Below are 27648 nucleotides of genomic sequence, written 5' to 3'. Positions count from 1 at the left end.
GTAGGAATAGGCAGTTGGTATTATCTCTGTGTATGGGATTGATGAGACCCTTACCGAAATGCTGTATCAGTTCTGGAGTCCACATTTCAAAGAGGATATTGAAAAACTGAAAAGGATTCATAAAAGATCCACAAGAATGATTTGAGGTCTGGAAATCATGTTTTATTGGGAGAGACTTGACTCAGTCTAGTTAAAAGCGACAAAGAGTCCTGTGGCACCTTATAGACTAACAGACGTATTGGAGAATAAGCTTTCGAAAGCTTACGCTCCAATACGTCTGTTAGTCTATAAGGTGCCACAGGACTCTTTGTCGCTTTTTACAGATGCAGACTAACACGGCGACCCCTCTGATATCAGTCTAGTTAGTATATCCAAGAGGAATTTAAGAGGTGAATTGATTATGGTCTACAAATACTTACACAGGGAAGTGATTTATAAATCTAGCAGAAAAAGGCATAGTTCTATCCAGGGGCTGGAAACAGAAGCAAGACAAATTCAGCCTGGAAATAAGTTGTAGATTTTTAACAGTGAGGGCAATTCACCATTGGAACAAGTTGTCTCAAAAAAATGGTGGATTCTCTATCACTTGAGGAGCAATTCTCATATCCATTCTAGGATGGACTACAAACTGATCTTCAAAATCACATTTTCTTTTTCCCCTTCTTTATGCACTACTTACTTGTATTTCTTCTGATTTCACGTCCTCCCTAGTGACTCTAGCTGCTGTTGCGTACTTCTTAAATTCAACCTTTTCTTTCTTCGGTGTGTGAATGCAGTCTCGCTTATATTCTTCTAAGCAATTAAGTTCTTGAGCCTTGCTGGTCTCAAACTGATCCATTCGTGTTCTGTTCAAAAGGTAAATTGAGGATTATGAAGCTGATGTAAAGAATGTAGGTCGAATCCTGTCTTTGGATGAGTATCCAGGATTCCCAGATTTAGGGCTTGATTTTCAGAGGTCTTGGACATTCACAGCAGACACTGAAGTCAAGGGGAGCTATAGGTACTCAGCACCTCTGAAAAAATCAGGTCTGTAATCACTGAGAGTCTCAGGTGCATGTTTGAAGGTAGAATTTGTCCTTTTGAGCAAATGGAAGGCAATTCCCATTGGGATTTTCTTCCCAGACAGCTCTATAGCCATGAATTTTACAGGCTTTCAAACACATTTTCTTAAGCCATGAAGGGATAAATTATGGCAGCCAGTGTCAGGCCAGGTCATTTTTAGTAAGGCATGCAATGATTCAATTCTAAACTTGGATGCCTTAGGTAGTCCAACCTTTTAGTGACATTGCACAAAATGGCGTCCTGTATGCAGCATGACCATGCCCATGGTGACTGTGAGGTCACACTGTGCAGAGGACACCAGACAGAATCATCCTACAGGCCAGATCAGGCCCACGGGCCACCAGTTGGACCATGTTTTTTAATTCTGGGGCATGCAATGCATGCGTTGCATACCTAGATGGCACACCATTGATCGCAGCCCACAGCAGTTGCGCTTGAAGAGAGAGAGCGCACAGGCGGCTCCTTCCCCACACATACCCATCAGGGTGCAAGGTTGGAGACTGAGCTTCCAGAAGCCCTAGCTTCCCCAGAGTGAGAATGGCCATAGACCTTACGTACCAGTTAGTGGAGAGGGAGCTGTTGGGAATGCTTGCTAGAGGTATGGCAAGTCCAAGTGCTCAATGTACAATCTTAGCACCTAGGAGACATTTTGCCATTCCAATCCTAAAGCCTCTACATGCGAGCACTGGGGCAGTGCATGTTTTCACCCACGGGAGCTCCAGGCTGTAAGTCCTTAATAGAGCCCAGAATGTAGCATATTTGTATGAACTGAAATCAGTGTTTGGCCAAAATGCTCACCCCATTTTTTGAATATATTATTATATCATTTGTTAGCCTCATAGACAGGCACATGAGGCGGCAGTGAGGTGGTTAAGAGCATTTACCTCACTAACTGGGCCTGTCACTGCAGAGTGTTCTCTAATGTACAAAATGGAAACTAACACTGACATTAAGAGATGCACAGGCCCCCTCCTCCTGCTGCCCGAAGGAAGGTGCCACTGCAGGAGAGACTTTTACAGTTTATTCATTTGGATTTAATTCCTTCATTCCTTTTTTTAAAAATGAGCCCTTATGGTATTCTGGGTTCATGAACATTAAAAGTAATACATCTCCACAGTAACCAATTAACTCCTCACCCCAACATCTAGTAGGAGTAATAAATACAACACCCCTGCTTATGCCCATCTTCTCCGTGCCCCTTGTGAGAACAGAAGTGTTACCAAGAAAGTCAACAAAGTTGGGCCACAGCAGGAAGCAATTTCTAAAGTGGAGAGTCTTTTACGGCAAATGCCCTACTTTTGTACCTAGACCAGTGAGCAATCAGTTCCAGCACCTCAACTGATTTCATCTGTGGCAGAATCACCCAAAGAGACCAGAGGTGTTTCAGTTAGGGTTGACTCCAACCTTTTAGGGGCCTTATACAATTGATTAAAACCAAAGCCTTGAATTGCACATGGAAGTGAATTGGCAGCCAGTGCACATCACAGGTGTAAAGTGTTCTCTGCAGAAAACACTGCCTACAAAGCAGACCTCTATGTTTCATGCAAATTGAATTTCTCAAAGTTTTCAGCTGTAGCCCCATGTAAAGCACATTGCAACGACCCAACTGCGAACTGACAAAGACCCTGGTGATGGAAGCAAAATCCACAGCCAAGAGAAAATCTTCTAGCTAAACGGAGGGAAAAAGCACCCATGATTCTGTTGCTACCTGGACATCCAGAAGCTGCTGTAGATCCAACAAGAACTGCAGGTTATATGTCACAAATGGCAGGCAAACTCCCCAGAAATAATCTTCACCAAATCTCCTTACAGCTTTCCATAGCCAACAGCAATTACCTCAGTTCTGTCTGGGTGGAGTCTCAGTCTACTAGCTCTCATCTCCGCCCCAGTCTCCATTAGGCACCGTGCATATGCCAAATTCTAAACTCAGAGAATTTTCACCCTCCAGTCTGCACTTCTCATGCCTGCAGAGGCCTAAGGAAAAAAATGTGTTTGGAAACCAGAGAATGGATAGGAGCCTGGACAGGTCCAGGCATGCCAGCTGACTCTCTCAATAGGTCTCTTATTGCTTCGACCAGGCAAAAAAGTCAACATGGAATAACTGAAGAGCTCTATCACTGTGGTTACCAACCAGGGCTCCTGATGTGCTCATTAGTTTAAAAATACAGAGCCAGATCCTGAGCTGGTGTAAATCATTGTGCGGTCACTGACATCAATGGAGCTAAGCAAGTTTACCCCTGCTGAGGATCTGGCCCACAAACTGGACAGAGGAAATGAAAAGGTCTGCACTACACAGCATGCCATCTATGGATTTGTGGATAAACATCTTTGTGAAAATGGTAGAGGCAACTACAACTAACTCCACCAAAACACTGTCAACAACACTCTTTTTAGGGCCAACACTATTATTAGATGCCAAAGCACTATACTCAGTAAGACAAACCCACCAGAGGGCACCATCTATCTACAGGAGCAGAGTACAGTGCTGTCTAGGAAAGTATTGCATTAACTCTGCATGAGGAACATCACTTAGCAGCTGAAGGCAACGTCAGTACATAACTTTGGAAAAACTGAAGCCTACTTTCTTTTACTGCTTTTTTAGATGTTAAACATAAACAGCCCAAACCCACAAGCTCTCACACATGGAACTCCTATTGAAGCCCATTGGAGAGCTTGTGGGATCATACCCAGAAAAAGATCTTTAATGAAGAAATTCATAATAAAATGCAAAAGTATTTTGGGCAAGGATAGCTAAGGAAAAATACAGCACACTGTAATGCTGAAAGGACCTGATCCTAAACTCCTTGAAATCAACGGGAGTGTACATATAAAAGAGTAAACTTTTGGTTTGGTTTGGGGGCACATTCAGTTTGCAACATGTATTCAATGTTTTTTAAAGGAATGCAAAAAAAAATCTCAATCAAGAAATTACTCTTACTTTACATAAGAAAAGAAATATTCTCATACCGAGTAAGAAATAGAAAGAACACAGTAATACCAAAAAAAGGAGTTTGTATTACAATAGATACATGGTAAGCGTAGGTTCTAACAGCTTTCAAACATGTTTTTTTAAAAAAAATCACACTGGGTTTGAATTTAACCATGCCATGATTTTATTACAAGCTACAGGGTACCTACAGCTGAGATGGTGCCCTCTATTCCAAACCCCTGTTTTCAATCATCATTTTCCTCAAAATATTACTTTTTGGACTGAAAATTTTCCTGCTTGATCTCAAACGAGGAGAAAATTGTTTGAATTATGCAAACATTTTACATTTTACAGCTGCTTTATTGCACTTAGATTATTTACAAATCAGCTCTTTTGAAACTTCAAGCTTGGCACATCCATAGTCCCAAATAAATCCTTTGCCTGGTTTGGATAGATACCCCTATATAAAGGTGAGTAAATCTAAATGTGACATAGGATGATAACCAGGTTGGGCCTGATCTTCTGAGATGGGAGTGCCCCCAGCTCACAGTGACTTCACTGTGACTTGAGGATGCTCAGCAACTTGTACAGATCATTCAGCATTTCACAAGATCGAGCCTTAAAACTAGTCATCTGGCCACAGTTTTCAAATCTGTGTGCCTCTAGTTAGTCAGCTACATCCATGTTTGGACATCCACGTAAATGGCCTGCTTTTCAGGGCACCCACAGCGCCCACTGAAATGAAGCCACTTATGTAGGATTTAACAACCTAGCTTTAGGAATCCACAGCTGAAAATATTGGCCATAGTGCACGGTCAGCTCGATTTGTTTTGCATACCACGGGATGGTTTACTTACCTAAGAAAATGCCTTGCTTTCTCTTGTTCTTCTTTCATCCTCGCTAGAAGAGGGGTTTCTCCACGATATACACCAACCTCCTTTTCCAGTTCCTCTAACTTGTCAGTAAGCCTTCTCTGAGCTGCTTCTATGAAGACAATCACGTTAGTACATATAACTTACTGTGTATTCATTAAAATAGTGCACATATTTAACTACAGCAGAATTGCATAGACCAGGAAAATGTAAAGTTCTCTGACTTTAACATCTTGGGGCCCAATCCTGACACTATTCACTATACAGCAGTAGCTCTCAAACTTTTTTTACTGGTGACCCCTTTCACATAGCAAGCCTCTGAGTTCAACCCCTCCCTTATAAATTAAAAACACTTTTTTATATATCTAACACCATTATAAATGCTGGAGGCAAAGCGGAGTTTGGGGTGGAGGCTGACAGCTCATGACCCCCCATGTAATAACCTCACGATCCCCTGAGGGGTCCCGACCCCCAGTTTTAGAACCCCTGCTATACAGCATAATGCTTACTAGTGCAAATCAAGCACTACACCTGGCAGTTAAGTGTGATGGATTGGGGGCTATGTCTGGGCCAACGTATAAATTCCATTTTGGTTTTTGTTAATGCCACACTGTATTTCTGCCTCCATTTTGAATGTAACTTTTGAAGTGGCTTTGAGTATCCATTTTGTAGCAGGAACTTGACAGCTAGTGAAGAGTCTGTGTCTGAGGAGATGTGACAGAGCAATCAAGGGCCATCAACACTGAATGGCTCTACTCCAGTGGAACAATTATTAAGTATTATTATTATTATTAATTATTTGTATTATTGTAGCTTCTCTACCAGCAGGATCACTGACATTGAACGGCTCTCTGCCCAGACATTCCTTGTATAAGAAATTCCTTCACTAAGCCTGTGTTTCCTTGCTTTCCTGCCATGTTGTCCCCAAAGTAAGCAGGTGTGGTCAGGTACGGCATACCGGCAAGAGCCAGTACACCGTGCTGGACCGCATCAACTTCCACAGCAGGGATTGAAAGGGCTCAGAGCTCCCTGCCACTGCGGGCAGCCTAGAGCCCTTTAAATCCCGGCCGCGGCTCCGGCGGCCAGGCTGGGGCCGGGATTTAAAGGGCTCAGAGCTCCCCGTGGCTGCGGGCAGCCCTGAGTCCTTTAAATCCTGGCCATGGCTGAGATTTAAAGGGCTCAGAGCTCCCCGCTGCTGTGGGCAGCCCAGAGCTCTTTGAATCCCTGCCGCGGCTCTGGCGGCCGGGCTGGAGCCAGGATTTAAAGGGCTCGGGGCTCCCCTCAGTGGCAGGAGCTCTGGGCCCTTTAAATCCCTGCCCCAGCCCCGCAAAGCTCGGGGTTCCCCCTGGCAGCCAGAGCCCTGGGCCCTTTAATTTGCCCCTGAGCCGCAGGGGCTCCCAGCCACCTCTGCAGCTGGGAGCCCCTGGTTGATTTAAAGGCTCTGGGTCTCCCAGCCACAGCTGGTTCCTCAGGGCCTTTAATCTTGAGAGGCCCCGCCTCTTCCGGATGAGGCCACGCCCCCTCATGACTCCGGCAGTACTGGTAAGTCCTGTAAGTTACTTTCACCCCTGGTGTAACCAGAAAAACCAGAGCATCCACAGCCAAGAATGGAACCAAGGAGGGGGATGTGTATGAGCAACAAGGGGCTCAGGCACTGGTTCCTGGGTCCAGGCAATCAGACTGTGAGGTCCCACTGCCCAAGAAGAGGGTCAGACGTGGATCTGCAACTGGGAATGTGCCTGAACTAGGAACAGTGACTATCCACTACTCGTATCCAGATCCTGGAAGTGTATTAGTACGTGGGATTCAGTTATTGGATCCCATCACTACAGACTAAAGTCCATCCAGAGAGTGGGACTGGACCAGGTTGTGACAGTATTTGCAGGATCAGGCTCTTGGTTACTGTAAATCCAATTGGAATTCATCCCTGTTAAGTACAATGTGCTGCACCAAACATTTTCTAATTCAGAACTTTCACCTAGACATCAAACCGACCCAGAGGAGAAAGGAGACTGAACATGGTAGAAGCACAGTAATAAATCAATAGATAGTTAACATCCACTCAACCCCAGAAAATAAGTAACTAAATTGCATGGGCATGTGGTATTTTTATTATTTTAGGAATTGCAGCCCTGGGCTTCCAAGGGTCCAATGAACCAGAAACCACAGGGCAGGCTCTTTTTCTGCCACTGGAGTTCCAAGCATTGTCCTTATTGTTCAAATGGAAATAGAAAAATCTCTCCTGAAAATCCACTTCATCTGCAAGACTCTCCCCACATTAAGAAGAAATGTAAGAGGATCAAATAAAATATAAGATTAAATCAAGTTTGTAAGGTAACTCTCCTCTTTGGTTCTTCCAATGCATCCTGCTTTTTCTTGTGGGCTGAATGTCTCCTATACAGTAAACTCTTCAGGGCAGAGGCTGTCTTAATGTCTGTGTCTTGCACAGTGCCAAGCACGTTTGCCTGTCTTAATAGCAATACGAATTAATTACAAAATGAGAGATGTGATGCTGGCATCTGAGCATATAGCTGGGAACCGGGATATAGCAGGTCATAACTTCACTGACAATTCACCAGGGATGAATTTGACCCCCTCAGCTTTAATCCCAGATCTCAAATCAGCTCCCATTCAGGCCTTGTACACATCACTTAAACTCTCTCTCAGTTTCTCCATTCCTAAAATGGCAGCAACTCAACTTTGGTGCCAACTCTAAGTGCAGTGAGGATGAAATTAACAATTTGTAAAGTGCTGTGAAGATGTGAAGCATTATGTGGGCTAAGCAACCACACCTACACATCCACACCAAAACAGTATTAAATTATATACAATTAGTAGTGGGTGGGTTCAGTCCAGGTCCTAGTGCACAGTTGCTCTCGTCATGAAACCAGTTACAAGTGGCACTGATAGACGTCCTGGTTGGCAGTCTCTGCAAAGAGGCCAAGACTGGAATGGGCATATAGACTGAACTATCCCCTCAGCCCTAGCGGGAGCTTGGTTTTTCTAGGTCAGGGCTGAGGAATGTTCGCATGGTGGTTGGCATGGCCTGGGATGGTGCCTGTACTAATGGAGCATGGGGTGGGGTGATGCAAGGAGTGGGGCAGGGAAGAGTCATGTGGGGGGAGGGTCATGTGCCCCCCCTTTAGTTGGTGCCTCCCCTTTGTGTCCCTCCCATGAGTGCAGTGTACCGATAAGAAATGAATTCTACTTGCACCACTGGTGTAGAATCATTATAAACCAAGAAAAATTCAACTTCTACTGACATGGGGAAAGAAGTTTTGCTTAGCCCTTACCTAGCGTACCCAGAACTGGTTTTCTTTGTGCCCTCTCCTCTGCAAGGGTTTCTTTATTTTTGAATGCAGGGAATAGGCTGGCCACCAGATCACATGTTGATGGTGACGATTGCAGCTCTATATTTTTACCATCCCCAGCATTACTCTCACTCCTTGGCTCAGGCTCTCTTCCACCTCTCGCAGATCTCGGGGGCCGAAAGGGAGACTTTCGAAGAGAAGAGCAAGCCTTGTTTCCTCTCAGCCTGGCAACCCCATTACCAGAGTCACTGCTGCTTGTGCTGAGGGAGAGATCCTGCTTGGCTTTTATCTCTTGAGCACCCAGTTTCTTTGGAGGTGACTTGGTGTGCTTTTTCAGGGCCAGCTCTTCTGCTCCACTGGGCTCATCAGTAGCATAATCAGCATCAGAGAGATCCAAATTTTTGTCTGTGCGGCCTACTTTCTGAGGCACCTGTGTTGTGGGAGACTGAGTGCAGTAAGATTTGGGGTCATCCTCACTGTCAGTGGATGTGCAGCCTGACCCACTGGACAAAGGTTGAGCATTCCACCTGTTGGCAGCACTTCTATTGCTTTGCCACTCTTGCTGGTGGCTGACAGATGTGATGTTCTTTTTCTTGTTCATGCCTTGAGCTGATTTGTGAGTAACTTTCATTATTCTGTCATTAACCATCTTAAACCCAGTGGTGGTTCCTCTTTGGCTCTCTGGGCTTTTGCTCACAGTGTAATCTTCATTGTGGCAACTGCTAATTCCTTTCACACCTGATGTGAATTTGAGGCCTGTGCTCCAATCCATCTGCTTGGTTTGGCTTCCTTCTAAATTCTGAAGCTTAGAACCTTCTTGGAGGACTTCCAAGGGCTTTTCTGCTCTCTGAGTTAGATTGCCCTTCACACACTGATCCACAATGTCTAGGTCCTTTTGAACTGTAGACTCCATGGAACTTTTGTCTGCTTTGTCTGAATGTCCTAGAGAATCAGTACTTTGAGCTTTATTTTTCTCACCTATTTGTAGCTTCATTTCAGTAATTTGTTCCTGACACTGCTGCAGGAGTTCAGCCCAGTTCATCTGCAGTGGTACAGCAGGATCCTCCTTTGCACACTCTTCTCCACCACCTCCTTCTCGTCTTTCTTCTGGGCATTGCTCAGGATCTCTTGCCTTACTGTCAACCTGAGCCTTTATTTCACTCATGGAGATAGTGCAATTTGTATTCTTCTCATTAGAGACCAACACCATGGGGCTGCTGGCCCGTCGATGTAAACGATTTAAATGTTTCCCCAGCTGTAATTTTCCTGCATCCTGTTGGCGAGGCAAAGAGAAAAGATTCTGGCAATCAAAACTAACTCTTCTGGGATGTTTGGCTTGTTCTTTTGCAAGGTTCTCTTTATTTTTTTCAAGCCTTGCAATGCCTTCTCCACGTTTCAGGAAAGATTTCCGAGGGGTCACTTTAGCCTCACAGAAGTTCTGCAAATACCAAAAATTATGTTTAAATTATGAGACTTTCTTCAAAAATGGAGAGAGAAATCAGATCCCATTAGGCGGAAGCCATAATAATAAAAACAGTTTCTTTGTTGTATGCCACATTTTTCTATCTTCCTTTATATCAAAACTTTTTAAACACACACAATGCTAGTTTTCCAGCATTTATACTGCTCAAGTTACACAGCACAAAATAAATTCTCACAGGGAGGAATATTATACCGAGATAATGTTCAAACAGTGTTATTTTAGCTAATCATTTTTTTAGAAAGTCTAAAAAACCCTTCCAGAGTGTTTGGTTAACATAGGTTAAAACTCACTTCTGAAATGCCCAGATATTCTTTGTAACCCTGTTAATTCAGTCCTTATGCACAGCTATCTCAGAATTTTTATTTCCATGTGATCAATGTGTTTTCCTATTTCTGCTTTCATAACAATGAAATAGTTTCAATATCTCAGATGAAAGGTATAAAAAATGTTAAAAAGTCATTCAATGACCACTTTGTGGCTAAGGCCCTGCATTTCTTTTTTCTTTTTAATAAAAATTACAGACAAATATATAAATTAACTTGCAAATATCTGACTTCATGGTTCTATGCTCTCTACAACAGATGATGACATCAAAGCTAGCACAAAATCATGGCCTCTTTTTCTAAACTCAGGTATATGGACAAATCTAACCGACCGTCACTGCACTAAAGAGTTTAGTGATGACATCAGAGGTTGCCAATAAACTCAGATTCTGGCAAGCAAATGATTCTCACTGTTTCTCATAGTTTAACAACTGCACTGAAACATATTTTGAGTCTGCGCTTAAATCCAAAACCTGCTCAGATTATTCACAAAAGCAGTCCTGTTGTTTTAGTCCATGTTCTGTTAGGGCAACATTCATCCCTGTACAGATGGACAGGACCAGGCCTTTCTGTATCACTTAAGTCCCACTAAAACCCTATTTTGAGATCTCTGGTGGTGCTTAGGTCAAGTGATGGCCCTTTTGCACCGGGGGGAAGAGGACCTTAAACAGGATTTTGTGCTGTATTTTTTTAAAGCTGGTGGATTTACTTTTAAAGCACATCTTGAATTACTATGCTCTGGGGAAATACAGAGAGATAATGGGTGGACTTTTCAAAAGTGCCTAAATCACTTACGAGCACAGGTCCTACTGAAAGTCAACAGGACTTGTGTTCCTAAGTAATTTTGGAACTTTTGAAAATCCCTGTCAACATACAGAGAATTGAAAGAGAGGAAACAAATAAAGGATGTCATAGAAGGCAGAATGATAGATAAATGTAAAGAATATAATGGTGTATTACATAGCAAATAATTCACCACTTCATTTTATAATTACATTTCCATGTAGAAAGAAATACTAAGATTTCCCAGAATTTCAGATTAAAGTGAACCACGGATGCTTGCTATTGTACTGATGTGATCTGGCAAAAGCCTCCCAAAAATTCTGAGAGGAGTTAGAACTCTCCTTTATTTAAATTTCAGGCCAGTGAAGTTTATTAAAGTAAACACCTTTGCTTTTATGACACATAGACAGCACTACATAGAGTAGTGAAAAGTTTTAAAGTATTAAGTAGTTTGTGTTCTGTAAATCCAGATAATCTTTTTTTAAAAAAGTTTTCTTACGTTACTTGTATTTTTATAGTAGTACCTGAATTGATTGCTGTATACTGTATCACCTTGAAGTTTCCAAATGTTATACATTCTACTCTGGTTTAGTAATATAGAGTACAACATTCTGGTCTGTGGTGATTATTTTGTCAGTTCTGCAGTGCTTACTAATAGATAAATTAATGGATAATATTTAAGAAGAGAAAATAGTTGTTTTAATAATCTGTTTATAAAGATAATTTTCCTTGAATTATATTACAGTTGACCTTTTTCTGAAATCTCAGACACCCAGGGATGAATTCCCAGCAAGTGGTCTCAGATTTTTTCTTCACTTGAGTTTTAATAGTATTTATTTGAACTGGAAAACCTAGCTGTAAACAATAGATCAGCACTTGACAGTTTGCATAGTTACCAGGCTAAGGAGCCTTCTGATTAGAGCGGGTCAGGAATTTTGAGGGGGAGGAAGGAGGGAGATTTTTTTTGTTGTTGAATAAATGCCAATTTGTTGAAACCAAAACTTTTCACAGGAATTGATTAGATTCATTGCATTTTTCAATTTAAAAAAATTTTGTTTAAAAGAAAGATGCTGATATTTTCAAAATAAAATATTTCTTGTTTTCTGGTTCAAAATAATTTTTGCACAGAAATTTATGCTAATTAGAGTAAAAAAATATAAAATAAAATAAAAATGGCCAAAATCAAAATGACATGTTTTGACTGACCCAAATAGAATTTGGTGGGGGTTTTTTTGATTTTCAATTCATAAACATTTTTGAGAGTCCAACTTTCTGTCCTGATTCAGACTGGGGAAAAAATGTAATCTTGAGAACTGTCATGGGACAGGAAAACCATTTCCTGCCCAGCTCTTCTAATGCTTAACTAACCTGTGAGAGATTTATAAGAACCTTCTAGATTCTGTATTATGCTTATCACTAAACTCAGATAGTTTACATTTTCTGTTAACCTCATGTCACAGCTGTTCTAATGTGCAAGTGTACCCCATTATTGTTCAGATATCTGAATTGAACAAGAACTACACATGACACCATAAAAACTTTCAAACCCAAAACGTGTCCTTTAAGCTCTAAAAAGGCCATACAGCCTCCGTGTCACGGAAGACCCAAAGCTTGACAGAATCAATACATTATGATGGGAAGCAAGAAGCAGAAAGCAGAAGCCTCCACATCCCCGTGTGCTGTGGAAGCAAGACTAGGGTTGTTTGTGCGTAGACAGCAGAATGGTGGCATGGACAATAGATCTTCAGACTGCACTGATCAACTGGACCACAAAACTGTGTGTGTACGTAGGGAAAGGGATACTGTACAGCTGCAACTAGGGCCCATACACCGTACCGGTAGCTATGGCCTGGGTGCAAAGGTGACTCATACCCACCTCCAGCTCAGAGGAGGGAGGTCATCCTCCTTTACCTGTGCTTTGCCCCCCGAGAGAGAGAGAGAGGAGTGAGGTCCATTGGACTGAGTCTCGGACTAAGAGCCAGATAAGTCTGCGTTCTGGCTGTGATATTGATTCCCGCAGTGACCTTGGGCAGCCACTTACCTTCTCTATCTGATTGTCTCAATTTGTAATACACTTAACTCACAAGAGTACTATATGGACCAATTAATATTTTAAAAGTTATCTGGGGGTGGAAACTACCACACAAAAGCTAGAGAAACAATGCGAGTGAGGTAATAGTCTTAACTGGACCAACTTCTGTTGATGAGAGAGACAAGTTTTCAAGCTACCTGAAGAAGAGCTCCTGAAGAAGACCTCCGTGTAGCTCTGTGTAGTCTAATCAATAGAAGTTGGTCCAATAAAAGATATTAGCTCACCCACCTTGCCTCTCTAATACCCTGGGACCGACATGGCTACAACTACACTGCAAATGAAAAAGCAAAGAATTTTTATTTTTAGGCATCCTTGGTGCCTTCAGGGAAGTCTTATTCACATCATTGCTATGAGCGTGAGCTGTCATGTGGTTCTAGACAGGGTATGGCCCTAAGTGCTCTATTATTCAGAAAGCACGTGGCTCCACCCAGTGCAAAAGTTCACACATGATAATACAAGCAAAGGATTCAATAAGAAACCTAACTGGGCCACCAGAAGCCTAGTCTACAGTACTGGCTTTGGGTGACTGTGCAAATGAATCATAACTAGCCCCCAGAGAGGATATGAGAACCAGCAGCAGCTATGGGGCTTCTCCTTTGGCTCAAGTGGTAGAGGCCTGTGTATTTGGAGCTAAAAGAAAGGGGTCTGGCTCAGCTCCTTAGATCTATGTATTTTCTGTAACAATTTTTCTGATGTTCACGCTTATTAATCATATTATGCTAGGCCAACAGTTTCAAACTTGAATGCCTAAAGTTAAAGCACTTAAATCCATAATGAGGCACCTATATGAGTAGTCTGATTTCAGTTGTTGAGGCCCTGGGCTTCTGATTGACTTTGGATTTTTCAGTGTCTCTGAAAATCAGCCACTAATTTAGGTGCCTATATATAGATTTAAGTGCCTAATTTTAGGCACCCAAGTTGGAAAATTTTGGCCCTAACTTCTACTACCATTTCCCATTTTATTCAGTAGCACCTACATACTAGCTATCCCTTATACAAATGTGAGTACTAAATGACACGCAACAACTTATTTCCTTCTGTGTTATCTCTAGTGTTACTAAATATGATACTGGAAAAGAGAAGAACAGCCCCTAAGGATGAGATAAGTTTGTCTGCAGCTAAGGCAAGTATGACTGTTTTGTGTAATATCATATAGAAAGGAAGATAATGTATCAGTTTGAGTTGTGCGTTACTTTGTTGGTAGACAAAGAGGAAACAAGAATCTATTGCTCTGGGTTTCCAAATGTTTGATACTGAATTGTATGTCTTCCAGGTCAGTAATTATAGCAAGGTGGCAGAGCTTGTAGACAGAATTGAAGATAAAATGCAGGTCTCAGTCACCCCAATTTCAAGTGGACAAAAGCCACTGCTACATTTGACACTAAGGGCCAGATTTTCAAGAGTGCTCAGCACCCAGTGGCTCCCATTGTGACACTCATCCAGTGTGCTGAGCGCTGTTGAAAATCTGGCTCCGTCCACATTGTACACTTGCTGTCAGTCTCAGCAGAAAGCACTTAACGAGCCTTGGAAAATGATATGTCTTCTCACCCCCATTCCCACATAGCTCATCCAGATCAGGTTTGGAGTACAACGTCAATAAAGCATGTGAGAAGTCTGGAGTGTTTGTGTCCAAGATATACCTGTTCTGTGAATTATTTGAAGATCTGTCTTCAGGGCAGCCAAATCAGAACATGTCACCAGGATTAAGGGTTTGATGCTGCCCAAGGTGCTGAGCACTCTGGCCCCAGCTCAGCAAAGCACTTAAGCACATGCTGATCTTTAAGCATGTGAGCAATCTCACTGATTAAGCACGTGGGATTACTCATGTGCTTAATTTGCAGGATTGGGACCTGCATGCTCAGCACTGGGCAGAATGAAGCACTAAATTCACATTAGAAAAGACAAAAAAAAGCAGAGGGACATGATTATCAACCACCACCAGTTTTAGGATAGGGAATGGTGACAAATGGAATAACAGAGTCATCCTGAGATCTAATTTAGTTTAAATAAACTGGAGGAGGCTAGAATATAGGCCATGTAGTACCTAGATGAGTAGGATACTGTGAATACTAAACAGCCCACAAAATGTCAGCAATATCATGGGCAAACAGCATTTCACAGTGCATTTCTGGGGGGGACAGCTTTAATTTATGGAAGCTAGTCTAGGCCTCTCTAGCATTATTAACAGGTGAGGGGAGAAATTCACCCTTGTGCAAAGAGCCAGAACAAGGCCCATGTACTACTTAAGCCCATAGGGACTTGTAGAAACAAGCTGAACAGTTTCATCAATATGGCCAATAACACATTACCTCCTGGTGGTTTTCTGTTATTTGAGAATCTACTTTAAGTTGTTCTTCAACAAATTCTTCAAAAGTCTTCTGTCTTATACCAATTCCTGGTCTGATTGGTCTAGGCAAAGAATAAGATGGCATCAAATGTAATAACTTCCCAGCTATTTTTCTTTATAATTATAGCACAGCTGACCTCTACTTCCAATTTCAAAGGTAATCTGCATTTTTTTAAAAGGGGAAGTGGCAGCGCAATTAATGGAGTATAACCTGGCACCTATTAGGGCCAGGACATAGGAACCCATGCCTAATTTGTGGAGCCAGGGTCAAAAGTCAGGAACCAGAACCGAGGGTTAAAGCTGGAGTCAGGAAAGGGAGCAGGACAGGTCTGGAGTAAGGTCTGTCATAAGTCAACCAGTGATCCACCTAGTAGAAGAGACAGCTTCCTGGAACTCTCTCCATGCTTAAACAGTGCTCCTCCTGGCCCAGTCAGAGGTCACGGGGATACTGCTAATTGAGGCTTCCATGGATGGCAGTTCCTGTGGTGCCTAGTCTCCCATGGTTTACAGTGCATTGATCATGGCTCTACCATAGCTGCCAGAGAGTGGCAGGGCAGCATTGGTCACCTGGAGCCCTACAGACCAGGGTTCTGGCCCTCTGGAACCTTACAGGAACCACCTTTCACTTTGAAAATATCCTGTGTGAGTCTGAATGTATGTTTTACAGTCAGACAGATAGCAATTTTCTCCTAAAACACTGGGAAATGGAATATACCTAAAGGAAAAATAAATCTCAAAAGCTGGACTATTTTCCAACCCTGCACAGCCTGCTTATTCCAAGCACTTGTCCCAGACCCACACCAGCTCCAGCAGAGAATAATGCAGTGAGAGGGAGAAGTCTGAAATACTTGGTGAAAAAAGCGACATTTCACAACATGCCCTTACTTTGTCAGAGGAGAAAAAGAATGTCTGTAATGCATTGGAAGGCCAAATGGAAGTCTCTGAATAACAGACCAGGGTAGTGAAGCAGAGGTAAACCTTTCAGTATTACACTGGGGATGTGTCTAAAAATTTATTTAAAAGGTCTCGGACGTCTCGAAAGCAAATCTTGAAAACATCATAAGATGTGAAAATACAAATGTGCTGAGGACACATATGGAAATATTTTTGGAAGGACTTCTTAATTTGCTTTAGAAAAGCATCTCAGTATTTACCATTACTTCCTCCTTCCGGGTGGATGATCCTTGCTTGCTGATGGCATTATTGCCTGATCTGGAGCTCTCTGAAGCTCAATGAGGAGTAAAATTATGGCTATAATTGTTGCTAAAATGCTCAAGAGATGTCTTGAGGCACAAGGTGATTTTTTTATGCATAGGCTTAATCACTTGAGGAAGCTAAGGGCTGCATTTTCAAGGGGCATCAAACTGGCTTTCACTTGTTTGCATGAAACTTTGCACTTGCAGACACCATTTCAAGCACTAATTCCCATGTGTGAAAGTTGAGACATTCTAACACGTATGCAAAAATGGGTTTTGCACTTGTACATGCTACCACCTGTGTGTGCAGGTGCTAGTGCTCGAAAAGCGTGTATGCAGGTGTTTGTATATGCAAAAATGGAGGGTACTTTTGCAAAACGTAGCCCTCGTCTTCTTGCCCACAGAGGTCAGCTTTTTTCTTCCTTGTTTTCTGCTGCCCTGCTTCTTTGTAAACTATGCATAGTTGCTAATATTTAAAAGTTGTTTCTGGAATAATTAGGGTTGCCCCAGGGAAGGAGGAGTGAGTGAAAGAAAGTGTGTGTGAGAAGTATGTGTTTATGTAGTGTGCATCTCAGTGTTGCCAATATTGGTAATTTTTCTTAAAGCTTCAGCTCCAGGAGTCCTCTGATTTTGTGAGAATCTCAGCTTTCATTAAAAAAAACCCCAGTTTTCTAGCCCTCAAGACTGCAGAGATGAGCTGGAAGATTTAAATCCAAAATTCAGAAGGCAAATAAAAGAACCCCAAAATTATCATTTTAAAAATCTCATTCTGGGGTGTGCAAGGCTGACTCATTATTATTATTTTTACACACTTGTGGTTGGCAATCCTGAATCTTGGGGAATTCTAGATTATTTAATATGAATGTCTCTCTGTGACAAGGTGTAAGGGTGCTTTGACATGAAAGGGGTTATCTGGGTCCTCACTATCACATGGCTGATCTAGGCAAGATTATGCAAGAAAAGAGGAAGCTACTGCAAAGGAGGCTGTTGTACGGGGAAGGGTGCATCCTGTTCCCTTTCTCTTTAGTTACATAAAACCTTATATAGGCAAAACCCATGTGTGACAGTCTTTTAGATGGCTTTAAATATGGTCTTATCTGTCCTTTTTGGGGAGGAAAAGAGAAAAAGTTAGTTGAGATGATCTTGAGCAGTTACTGTAGTTGAAGTCTGGTCCAGTTTTCTTTAAGGCAAAAGCACATGAAAGGGGTGAGAAAGGAACAGTAAAGATAGGAAATGCAGCTTCTGCCTCTGGGGCTGATTTTCACTTACAACCTTGCTGCTAGAGAAACACAGGCCCAGCACAGTCAGATCATGCACTCGAACACCTGGAAAACTTTTACCAGCATCAGGCTGTGTTTAAGGGATTGCTTTTAGCTGTCCTTCACAGCAGTGTAGCAAAAGGTGGGGCTGTCCTGGCTGGCCAGTCTTATTAGGTAAAAGGCAAAAGGAGAGAGAGAGGAAAGATAGGAATAAGGGAGGGTGTGGGGAGAAAGTAAGACATTCGGGAGAGGGTGACAGCAGGTTCATATCCCAAGTTTTGGTCAGGATTTAGCCAAAGCCAATGGAAGCAGCAATGCCACCTGGTTCCCTCTCTTTAACTGGGTCTGGTGAGGATGCCTTTGGAGATGAGAATGACAAAGGCCCAGCAGTGTTGTGGTGGGCCCCGGGATCCCTAGACCTGACAGGGCGACAACCCCCGATGGTAGAGCTTGTTTCTTACAACCCAGGCATCCCACTGTTCCTTCCAGTGATGCTCAGATGGGCAATATCAGACAATGGGTGGCAATTAACATTAACCAATCAAAACACATGTTGGTGATTTCAACTGCAAACATTTCCTTCCATTTCTAGAATCATTCAGCTCAGTCATGCCAGCCAGTGACTTTAGCAGGCACTTTAAAGACCCTTTATCCCAGTTCTTTTAATGTAAACAGTCCAATTTGTACCAGTCTTGGTTTCCATCTTTTACTTTTACAATCAATCGTATATAATAGGCTGAATTGGACTTCGAGTACCTGGGCAACTTAGAATACAGAGCTCTGTACAACAGTCCTCTCCCCTCCCAGCTGTCTTAAACTGAAAAGGACTCGGGAGGTTATTACCCAGTAGTTTGAGCTGATCTGTTCTGGTGTGTTTGAAAACCCTGTGAAAAGGATATGAAGAGGCCCATCACTGGGACTTTATTTTCTTTCTCTGGCTGGTTAGCCTGCATACCCACTTACACCAGTGTGCTCAGGGTGTCTGGCCCCCTCCCAGCACACCTCCTCCATTTGACTTTTTTTCTAGGAGGTGATTGAATGTTGTCACTGGTGTTTATGCTCTGGAGCTGGCAGTCCTATCAAGAAGCCATGGATCTGTCCCACCTTCACCCATGCACATAAGCTAATCTCATAACAGGGAAAGGAGCTTTGTCTGTGATACCCATTGAATTACATTTGCAATTTACTGTAAGCAGGGGCGCTGGAACAATTTTTATAGTGGAGGTGCTGAGAGCCATTGAACCAAACTGTAAACCCTACTTCAAGCCAGGGGGTGTGGCAGCACCCCCAGCACCACTAGTCCCAGCACCTAGGACTTTATGTGTATAAAAGTGAGGGAAACTAGTAACTGTTCACTGACAGTTTTATTTGTATTGTTGTAAATGACAAACTAAACCCTTTCCTCACCTGTCTTCCAGGTTTCTAGTCCTTGCGTCCATCCTTATGCCAAAAGGGGAAAGGGGAATCTGTTCATCAGTTTGCTCTCCCTCTTCTTCTTTAATGGCAGGCAGAGTATTAGGACAAGCCTCTTCCTTTAGTGGGCTTTCATCTAAACAGCAATAAGGAGGGACATAAGAAGAAAGCCTTGACATTTTTCAAGTTTTCTATAACTTCTAAGATTTTTTAATGTTTGAAAATGCTTCCTGCAATATTTTAAACTTAACTAGATGGAAGAATAAGACTCAAAAAAAGACCACAAGAATCTCTAATCCCTAAGTCTAATGATTACAAAGAAGGAAAGTGAAAATGAATTGATTTATGCCCGTTCAATGTATAAAAGTGAAATTAACTGGCTAGTCAGTGTATTGCACAGCATTGCTATCTGCGGGATAGAATTAAACCTGCTCAACTGTGTCCGTTTATGTCACCTACTAAATGGATACAAGAAGAACTGCATGTAGTTTTTGTAATAGGAGGTTTTGTCACAAAAACGTGCCAACCCCTGACACTCTCCAAACTGAACCAACTGGCAAGACTCACTGCAACTGGTAGGTTGTCACTTTGATAAAAGCCTAATACTAGTGTCAACCAATGAAGAATTACTTCTTTAGTTCAAATCAAAGGATTCTGTGGTCTGGGAGCAGAAGAGCCTATGTTTGATCCTTCATGTTTCACAAATATGACATCGCTGGTAACTCGCGTCCACCCTTTGCAGCACAAATACAGCAAGTGCTACTGAAACCCTGTGGAGACATCTTGATTTTCCTCTCCAACAGACATCCCAACCCCCCCATGCTAAGCCAAGCTATTCCAGCTTTGCACAGGGGAGAGTATTTTGCTCCTAGAGAAAAAGCATCTGCAAGTGTTTAATGGAGGTTAACAACTAGTTTCATTTAGCTTGAATGACTTAATGTAGGTGATTTACCAAGAATCAGATTCACCAGGAACTGGTGGGATCAGCTGTAGTTTTGTTTATAGCTGGCACACTCCAGAGGAAGTAAACAGAGCAATGCTAATTTATGCCAGACGGAGATACAGCCCAAAGAGTTTAAGTGGCATGTTCAAGGTCACACAGCAAGTTAAGTAGCAGAACTGGAACTAGAACCAAGCTCTCCTGGCTTCCAAGCCTGCGCCTGATGCACTGGGCCATGCTTTGTCCCTTGCCTTTCTACAGTGTCTGCCTAACTCTGCAAACAGTGCCAAGTTGAGCTCTCTGATATATGAGTTGCTCTAGCTCTACAATTTTCAAACCAAGAGGAAGAACAATATGCATAACGCGCAGTGTACTGGAGAAAGAAAATACTCTTCATAACCCCTCCCAAAACACACTTAGCATGTTTTGTCTTCCTCTTACAGTAATTCGATACATTGCTGAGATCTGTTCCTGTAATTCACCTTTGCTGGCTGTGATTTCCTCTTCTTGAGCATCTTCTCTGGAAAGTTTTTTTGTGGGGCTTCCAGTACTTCGAGACAATGGCTCGATCTCTTTCCCTATAGTCAGAGAAACACCTTTTTTTTTCAGTTTATATACATTTTGACACTTGTTGTTAGTTTTCAACTCTAGGGCCTAACAAAACACACCCATCATAATTTCCACTAGGTCCCAGTTCAGCGAAGTACTTAAGCATATGCCTAACCAGTCGTGTTTAAGGCCAGGCACTGGCTTAAATACCCTGCTGAATGGGTCCCTTGGTGTCTCCCACTGTAACAGGAAACCATACCATTGTGCTGTAGCTGGTCTTGTTATGCAGTAAACTTAAAGAAGTTAGGACAAAGGTCTGATTTACATTTTCTCCCCTTGGCATTTAATTGCCTTCATCATTTGCACTTTTTTGCATCCCCTCCATAATACATTCTCCCTGCGTTACCCTGGTTTCTCATTTCTTGTTCTTGTTATCACTTTCTTTGATCACTTTGGCTTTGCTTCCTTCTCACTTCTCAACATTTTCCTATAAAGCAGTTTCTCAACTACCAGTCTGTGGACTGGCACCAGTCCCTGAGATTTCCCTGAAGTTTAGGAAGGCAGCAAGCCAGTCCCTGTTATCAAAAAGGTTGAGAAATACTGTTGAGGATGAGTACAGCACAATGTGATACGGAAAAAAAAAAGCCAGACTGGCACTTCCATCCCTGTCCTCTTAAGGCAGGACCACATGCCTCTGTGAAAACACGGAGATTACTAACACAGAGACTTCCTCCTTACTGAAGCAGACACATCTATCACCTTTGGAAGCCATATCACTTAGTTCCTTCTTATCGTCTCTCCCCTGGAAACCACCCTACACTCTGTGAGTCAACTTTTTTATTTTAATCTAACATTTATTTCTGTTCCACATCAACAAGCCTCGGATTACTTGGTTAGCACTGGAAATAGCATGGCCACCATCTCAAACTAGTGGGGAAATGAGTTTAAAACTTTATTTCAAAGCTTTTAAAACAAAAAAACATCAAAAATCATATAGATTTTAGCTTTCATGATTTGCACAATGTCCTTGGGTGCAGATTTCCAGTGCCTTGGTTAATTCCCCACCTGGACTTGGAGGTCGCAGGCGCTCCCCTAAGGTTTCTGAGCAGCTATTGTTGGGTGAGGATGCTGGGGAACATCTCTGAAGGGAAGTCTGCATTATTGATGGACTGGTTTGTAAATGTCCATGGTTCTGGACTGGTGAAGAGTTTTCCAAAGGGAGCTGGACAGGAAACAAAGTGGCAGGAAATCTTGGAAGTGTTGGCACCATGGCAACGAGCTGGGAAGCGGTGCCGGGATAGACTGAAAAGCCTGCGATAACAAACAAAGGAGAAGTGTCAGTCTGGTACAGAACCAGTTCTGACCCAGAATACTCCTGCTAAACAGGCATTGTACTAAAATACTCATTTTTTCATGTTTACATGTTCAGCCAAAATGCTAAAATACTGAATCTTGTTATAAGAGTTATTTTTAATGTTTAAACCAGGCCTACCACAACCACCAGTTACATGCCCATAACTATTAAACACCAAATAGATCAGAGCATAACGCAGCTGACACATTGCCATTTAAAGGGTCCTCACAAAGTACCCCCAAGCAAAGAAAATCAGGTGCCCTCCATCCCTTCTAGGCCAGTTCATCAGGCAAAAAGGTGACTAAACAGAAAGGCCTTGCAATGGCTCCCATAGGGGAACTAAGGCATTCTCAGTGCAGTGATGGAAGTGAGGGGGCCTTCCCAAAGAGCACCCAGACACCAGAAATACAGAGTAGGGACTGTCAGTATGAGCATTTCTAGTGTCAGGGTAGAGCACCTGGAGAGAAGAGGTTTCTAGACATTCTAGATATAACTTTAATACCGCTCTGAAATATTTAATTTTGAAGGGACTATGCCTCCCAATGAGATACATCAAATAATAAATTAAATCTATTCCATACTGGCCAGCACCTCCAACTAGATGATCAGGCCAATCTCATCTTTCCTTGCTGGGCCCCACTGAATACTGAACTTGAACTCAAGGTTCTGAATTGTTAGGAGGTTTTATCTGCAATGCTGTCCTCTGCCACCAGGGAATATAGCTCTGACTACTAGACAGATTCCCCCTCCCAGGAACCTAGCTCCCTGTTCTTTGCCTCTCTGATTGTACAGCAGGGAAACAAAGGAGCAGCAGCTAACAAGGGAGGCAGAGAAAGCAAGCAAGGAGAGGCACCAGGTCAAACCTGACTTGTTTTGTAGATCTCTTGGAGATTTAAAATTCATGCCCAGTGTGAAGGCAGCATATGACAGGCCATCACTAGGGGGACCATCACTAGTGGGGTGAGAGGCCCGGGATGGAAGTGACGAATCCATCACTTCCAGGACTGACTGCACTGGCCAATCGCACCGGCCCAAGGGGCCCACCAAAGCGTGAAGCCCAGAGCTGTCATCCCAATTTGCCGTACCAAGGGACGGCTCTGACTGCAGAATTAGGGCTGCCAACTTTCTAATCACGCAAAACCAAACACCCCTGCCCTGCCCCTGCCCCGAGGCCGTCTCTGCCCCGCCCTTTCTCTGAGACCCCGTCCCTGCTTGCTCCATCCCCGCTCTCTCCGTCGTTCACTCTTCCTCACCCTCAGTACTTTCACCGGGTTGGGGTGCGGGAGGGGGGTGAGGGCTCTGACTGGGGGTGCTGGCTCTGGGGTGGGGCCAGGGATGAAGGGTTTGGGGTGCGGGAGAGGACTCCAGGCTGGGGCAGGGGGTTGGGGTGTAGGGTGTATGGGCTCTGGGCTGGGAGTGCAGGCTCCAGGTGAGGCTAGAAATGAGGTGTTCAGGGTGTGGGAGATGGCTCCAGGCTGGGGCAGAAGGTTGGGGTGTGGGAGGGGGTGGGAGGTTTGGGGTCCCAGCCGCGCTTACCATGGCTCCCAGGAAGCGGCTGCCAGGACCCTGCAGCCCCTAGATGCATGGGTGGACAGGGAGCCTCTGTGCACTGCCTTTGCGTCTGCAGGTGCTACCCCCGCAGCTCCCATTGGTCACGGTTCCTGGCCAATGGGAACTGTGGAGCTGGCACTGTGGGAGGGAGCAGCGCACAGAGCCTCCCTGGCTGCCCATGAGTCTAGGGGCTGCAGGGACCTGGCGGACGCTTCCAGGGGCTGCATGGAGCTAGGGCAGGCAGGGAGCCTGCCTTAGCCCCAGGCCTCCACTGCACCGTCAACTGGACTTTTAATGGCCCAGTCGACGGTGCTAACTGGAGCCACCAGCGTCCCTTTCAGACCAGGTGTTCTGGTCGAAAACCAGATGCCTGGCAACTCTATGCAGAATGTATTTGGTCTATAGGGTAAAAGGTCTATCGTGCTGTCCCAATTGTGTCATTTTATACTAACGCACCAATGGAATCATTCAGAAGATCAATAATGGGTCATGAGACTGAAAAAAAATGTATTTTAGTATAAATATAATACATGACATTATGTTAGCTAAGGAGAGGGGTTAAGACCTTCATCTTACAGGCAATGGCTAGGAACTGCCTGTTACCCTCAGAGTCTGATCCTGCCCCATCTGATTCAGCACACTAGTAATCCCCCAGAGTAAACTGCATTTCACATTCAATATAAAGCCAAGTTCCAACCACCCTGAGATTTTTGGCTCACACACACTGATTTCCATATGGAAAATGTTCTTAACAGATGGCTTGGCCTGGCCACACAGACAGCTGCATGCTCTTTGCTCAGACCGCACTCTGAAAGTCATGACTTAGAATCACAGAAGATTAGGGTGGGAAGGGACCTCAGGAGGTCATCTAGTCCAACCCCCTGCTCAAAGCAGAACCAATCCCCAACTAAATCATCTCAGTCAGGGCTTTGTCAAGATGGGCCTTAAAAACATCTAAGGATGGAGATTCCACCACCTCCCTAGGTAACCCATTCCAGTGATTCATCACCCTCCTAGTGAAACAGGGTTTCCTAATATCCAATCTAGGCCACCCCCACTGCAACTTGAGACCATTGCTCCTTGTTCTGTCATCTGCCACCACTGAGATCAGCCTAGCTCCATCCTCTTTGAAACCCTCCTTCAGGTAGTTGAAGGCTGCTATCAAATCCCCCCTCATTCTTCTCTTCTGCAAACTAAACAAGCCCAGTTCCCTCAGCCTCTCCTTGTAAGTCATGTGCCCCAGCCCCCTGGTCATTTTTGTTGCCCTCCGCTGGACTCTCTCCAGTTTGTCCACATCCTTTCTGTAGTGGGGGGCCCAAAACTGGATGCAATACTCCAGATGTGGCCTCACCAGTGCCGAATAGAGGGGAATAATCACTTCCCTCGATCTGCTGGCATTGCTCCTACTAATGCAGTCCAATATGCCATTAGCCTTCTTGGCAACAAGGGCACACTGGTGACTCATATCCAGCTTCTCATCCACTGTAATCCCCAGGTCCTTTTCTGCAGAATTGCTGCTTAGCCAGTTAATCCTCAGCCTATAGCAGTGCATGGGATTCTTCCATCGTAAACGCAGGACTCTGCACTTGTCCTTGCTGAACCTCATCAGATTTCTTTTGGCCCAATCCTCCAATTTGTCTAGGTCAGTCTGGACCCTATCCCTATCCTCTAGCATATCTACCTCTACCCCCAGTATAGTGTCATCCATTAACTTGCTGAGGGTGCAACTCTATCCTATCGTCCAGATAATTAATAAAGATATTGAACAAAACCGGCTCCAGGACCGACCCCTGGGGCCCTCTGCTTGATACTGGCTGCCAACTAGACATCGAGCCATTGATCACTACCCGTTGAGCCTGACAATAGCCAGCTTTCTTTCCACCTTCTAGTCCATTCATTCAATCCATACTTTTTTTTAACTTGCTGGCAAAAATACCAAGGACTTGCCTTCCTCTTAGACAGATATAGTGCATCTTCCTCTAAACGGCAACTTCTCTGATTCCTTCTCTCTTCTCTGTCATTACAGAAACCTCAGCTAGCTGCCTATTGCAGTCTCTGGCACTTAGAATCAGAGAAGATCAGGGTGGAAGAGACCTCAGGAGGTCATCTAGTCCAACCCCCTGCTCAAAGCAAGAACACCAACTAAATCCTTCTTCTCCTCACCCATCTGTCTCTTCTATGCTGTCACACCCCTCACAAACCATTCCTGACAGCTCCACTTAACTCCTGTGCACACTCCCAGCTTGGAGCCTTCTTCTTCCACACTTAGGCCTGGTCTACAGTAGGAGTTTATGTCGAATTTAGCAGCGTTAATTCGACTTAACCGTGCACCTGTCCACACCAGGAAGCTAATTAGTTCGACCTAGAGGGATCTTTAGTTCGAATTCTGTACTCCTCCCCGACGAGGGGAGTAGCGCTAAATTCGACATGGCTATGTCGAATTAGGCTATGTGTGGACAGAAATCGACCTTAGTAGCTCCGGGAGCTATCCCACAGTGCACCACTCTGTTGATGCTCTGGACAGCAGTCCGAGCTTGGATGTTCTGACCAGCCACACAGGAAATGCCCAGGGAAAATTTGACACGCTCCGGCGCCTTGTGGCTGTTCTGCAGGACCGCAGGCAGGAGGACAGAGCCCCCCTGAACTGTATCTGCAACTGCCCTCCCCCGCCACAAAGTCCCAAACCCCCCTCACCCAAAGTAACAAGAAGGAGGGGCGACACGGGCCGTGAAAATTGTCACTGCACCCCTGCAGAGTGCACAAATACAAGAAGGCTCTCATTCCCTAAATGTTGAGAAGTCCTTCCCTTCCTGGCTCACCGAAGTCCCAATCCCAGTTTCATCCCCTAACTGTGTAGTTGATTATTAAAAGTAGTTTGCTGTTAATTACTATTTCCGTCAAGTTTTTCTACAGAAGACTGTCTGTGAAGGGGGGGGAAGGGGGTTGTTAATTGCATAGGACAGTCACCTTTACGAGGGTACAGACACGGGGGCAGGATCAACAGCAGGTCACACACACAGTGCAGTCTGTAGGCACCCTGGTCGGTCTGGGAGGTGTTTTCCATGTTCTGTGTGGGTGGGGGGTACATGATTTTGTGGCATGGGAGGGCGGTTACAGAACTTATGCAGCGGTCCTTGTCCCGGACCACAGAGCCACGCAGCAGGGGAATCTGTAACCGTCCTCCCCCGCCACAAGGTCACGTAGCCCCCACACACAGAGTCCTGAAAAGGAGGGATGGCAGGCTCCGTTGAAACAACCAGTCCAGCACTGCAGACTGCTCTAGGAGCAGGAGCCTATCAGGAGTGTAGAAGCGGTGTTAACATCACTGCACACCCTACCCACCACAGTCTGCATCCCTGTTTCAGCCCTTTAACGCGAATTCATTAATAAAGAAAACGTTGTTAATTAACAATGTTCCATTAACTTTATTTTTAAACGTGTGTTGGAAGCGGGGAAACGTGGTGAACGGGGTATGTAACCGCAGAAGAAAGTCAACAGTAACTGAAGCAGGGGCAGGTTCAGCTTCTCTGTAAAGAAACTGAACAGTCACAGGTTACCCTGATCCCTGAGGAACCTAGCTTTCAAAGCCTCCCGGATGCACAGTGCTTCCCGCTGTGCTCTTCTAATCGCACGGCTGTCTGGCTGAGCGTAATCAGCAGCCAGGCGATTTGCCTCAACCTCCCATCCCACCATAAAGGTCTCCCCCTTGCTCTCACAGAGATTGTGGAGCACACAGCAAGCTGCAATAACAATGGGGATATTGGTTTCGCTGAGATCCGAGCGAGTCAGTAAGCTCCTCCATCTCCCCTTGAGACGTCAGAAAGCACGTTGAATGATGACAGTTACCCAAGACCACCCTCGACACATTTTTCCCCCCAGCATGCATTGTGGGGAAATCCCAGAATTCAAATGGGCAGCGGGGACTGCGGGAACTGTGGGATAGCTTCCCACAGTGCACCGCTTCCAATGTCGACGCTTGCCCCGTTAGTGTGGACTCACAAAGTCGAATTAGTGTCCTTAGTGTGGACACACAAATTCGACTTTGTAAGGTCGATTCCACAAATTCGAATTAAGTTAAATCGAACTACCGGTAATCTGGTAGTGTAGACATACCCTTGGAGCAGACTCTTGGAAGAGGGATACTGCTCACCTACCGCACTTCATGTGGGTATTGTGAGGCATGG

At 44.2% G+C, this 27648-nt stretch overlaps 1 protein-coding gene across 1 annotated transcript in view; it reads right to left on the bottom strand.

Annotated features, from left to right (window-relative positions):
- The window catches only part of LOC123367583 (centromere protein J-like), a 67186-nt gene that overhangs the window by 20018 nt on the left and 19520 nt on the right, over positions 1 to 27648 (bottom strand). Inside the window, exons 4-10 of the mRNA XM_045011904.1 lie at positions 21625 to 21870; positions 20493 to 20588; positions 19065 to 19206; positions 15165 to 15264; positions 8157 to 9612; positions 4849 to 4975; positions 680 to 845 (exon numbers count right to left, since the gene is read on the bottom strand). Coding sequence (XP_044867839.1) covers positions 680 to 845; positions 4849 to 4975; positions 8157 to 9612; positions 15165 to 15264; positions 19065 to 19206; positions 20493 to 20588; positions 21625 to 21870 — 2333 coding nt within the window. The remainder of the gene's footprint in view (positions 1 to 679; positions 846 to 4848; positions 4976 to 8156; positions 9613 to 15164; positions 15265 to 19064; positions 19207 to 20492; positions 20589 to 21624; positions 21871 to 27648) is intronic.

Source organism: Mauremys mutica, chromosome 3 (assembly GCF_020497125.1).
Source record: "Mauremys mutica isolate MM-2020 ecotype Southern chromosome 3, ASM2049712v1, whole genome shotgun sequence".
Lineage (NCBI taxonomy): Eukaryota > Metazoa > Chordata > Testudines > Geoemydidae > Mauremys > Mauremys mutica.
This window is presented reverse-complemented; position numbering and strand designations above follow the sequence as displayed.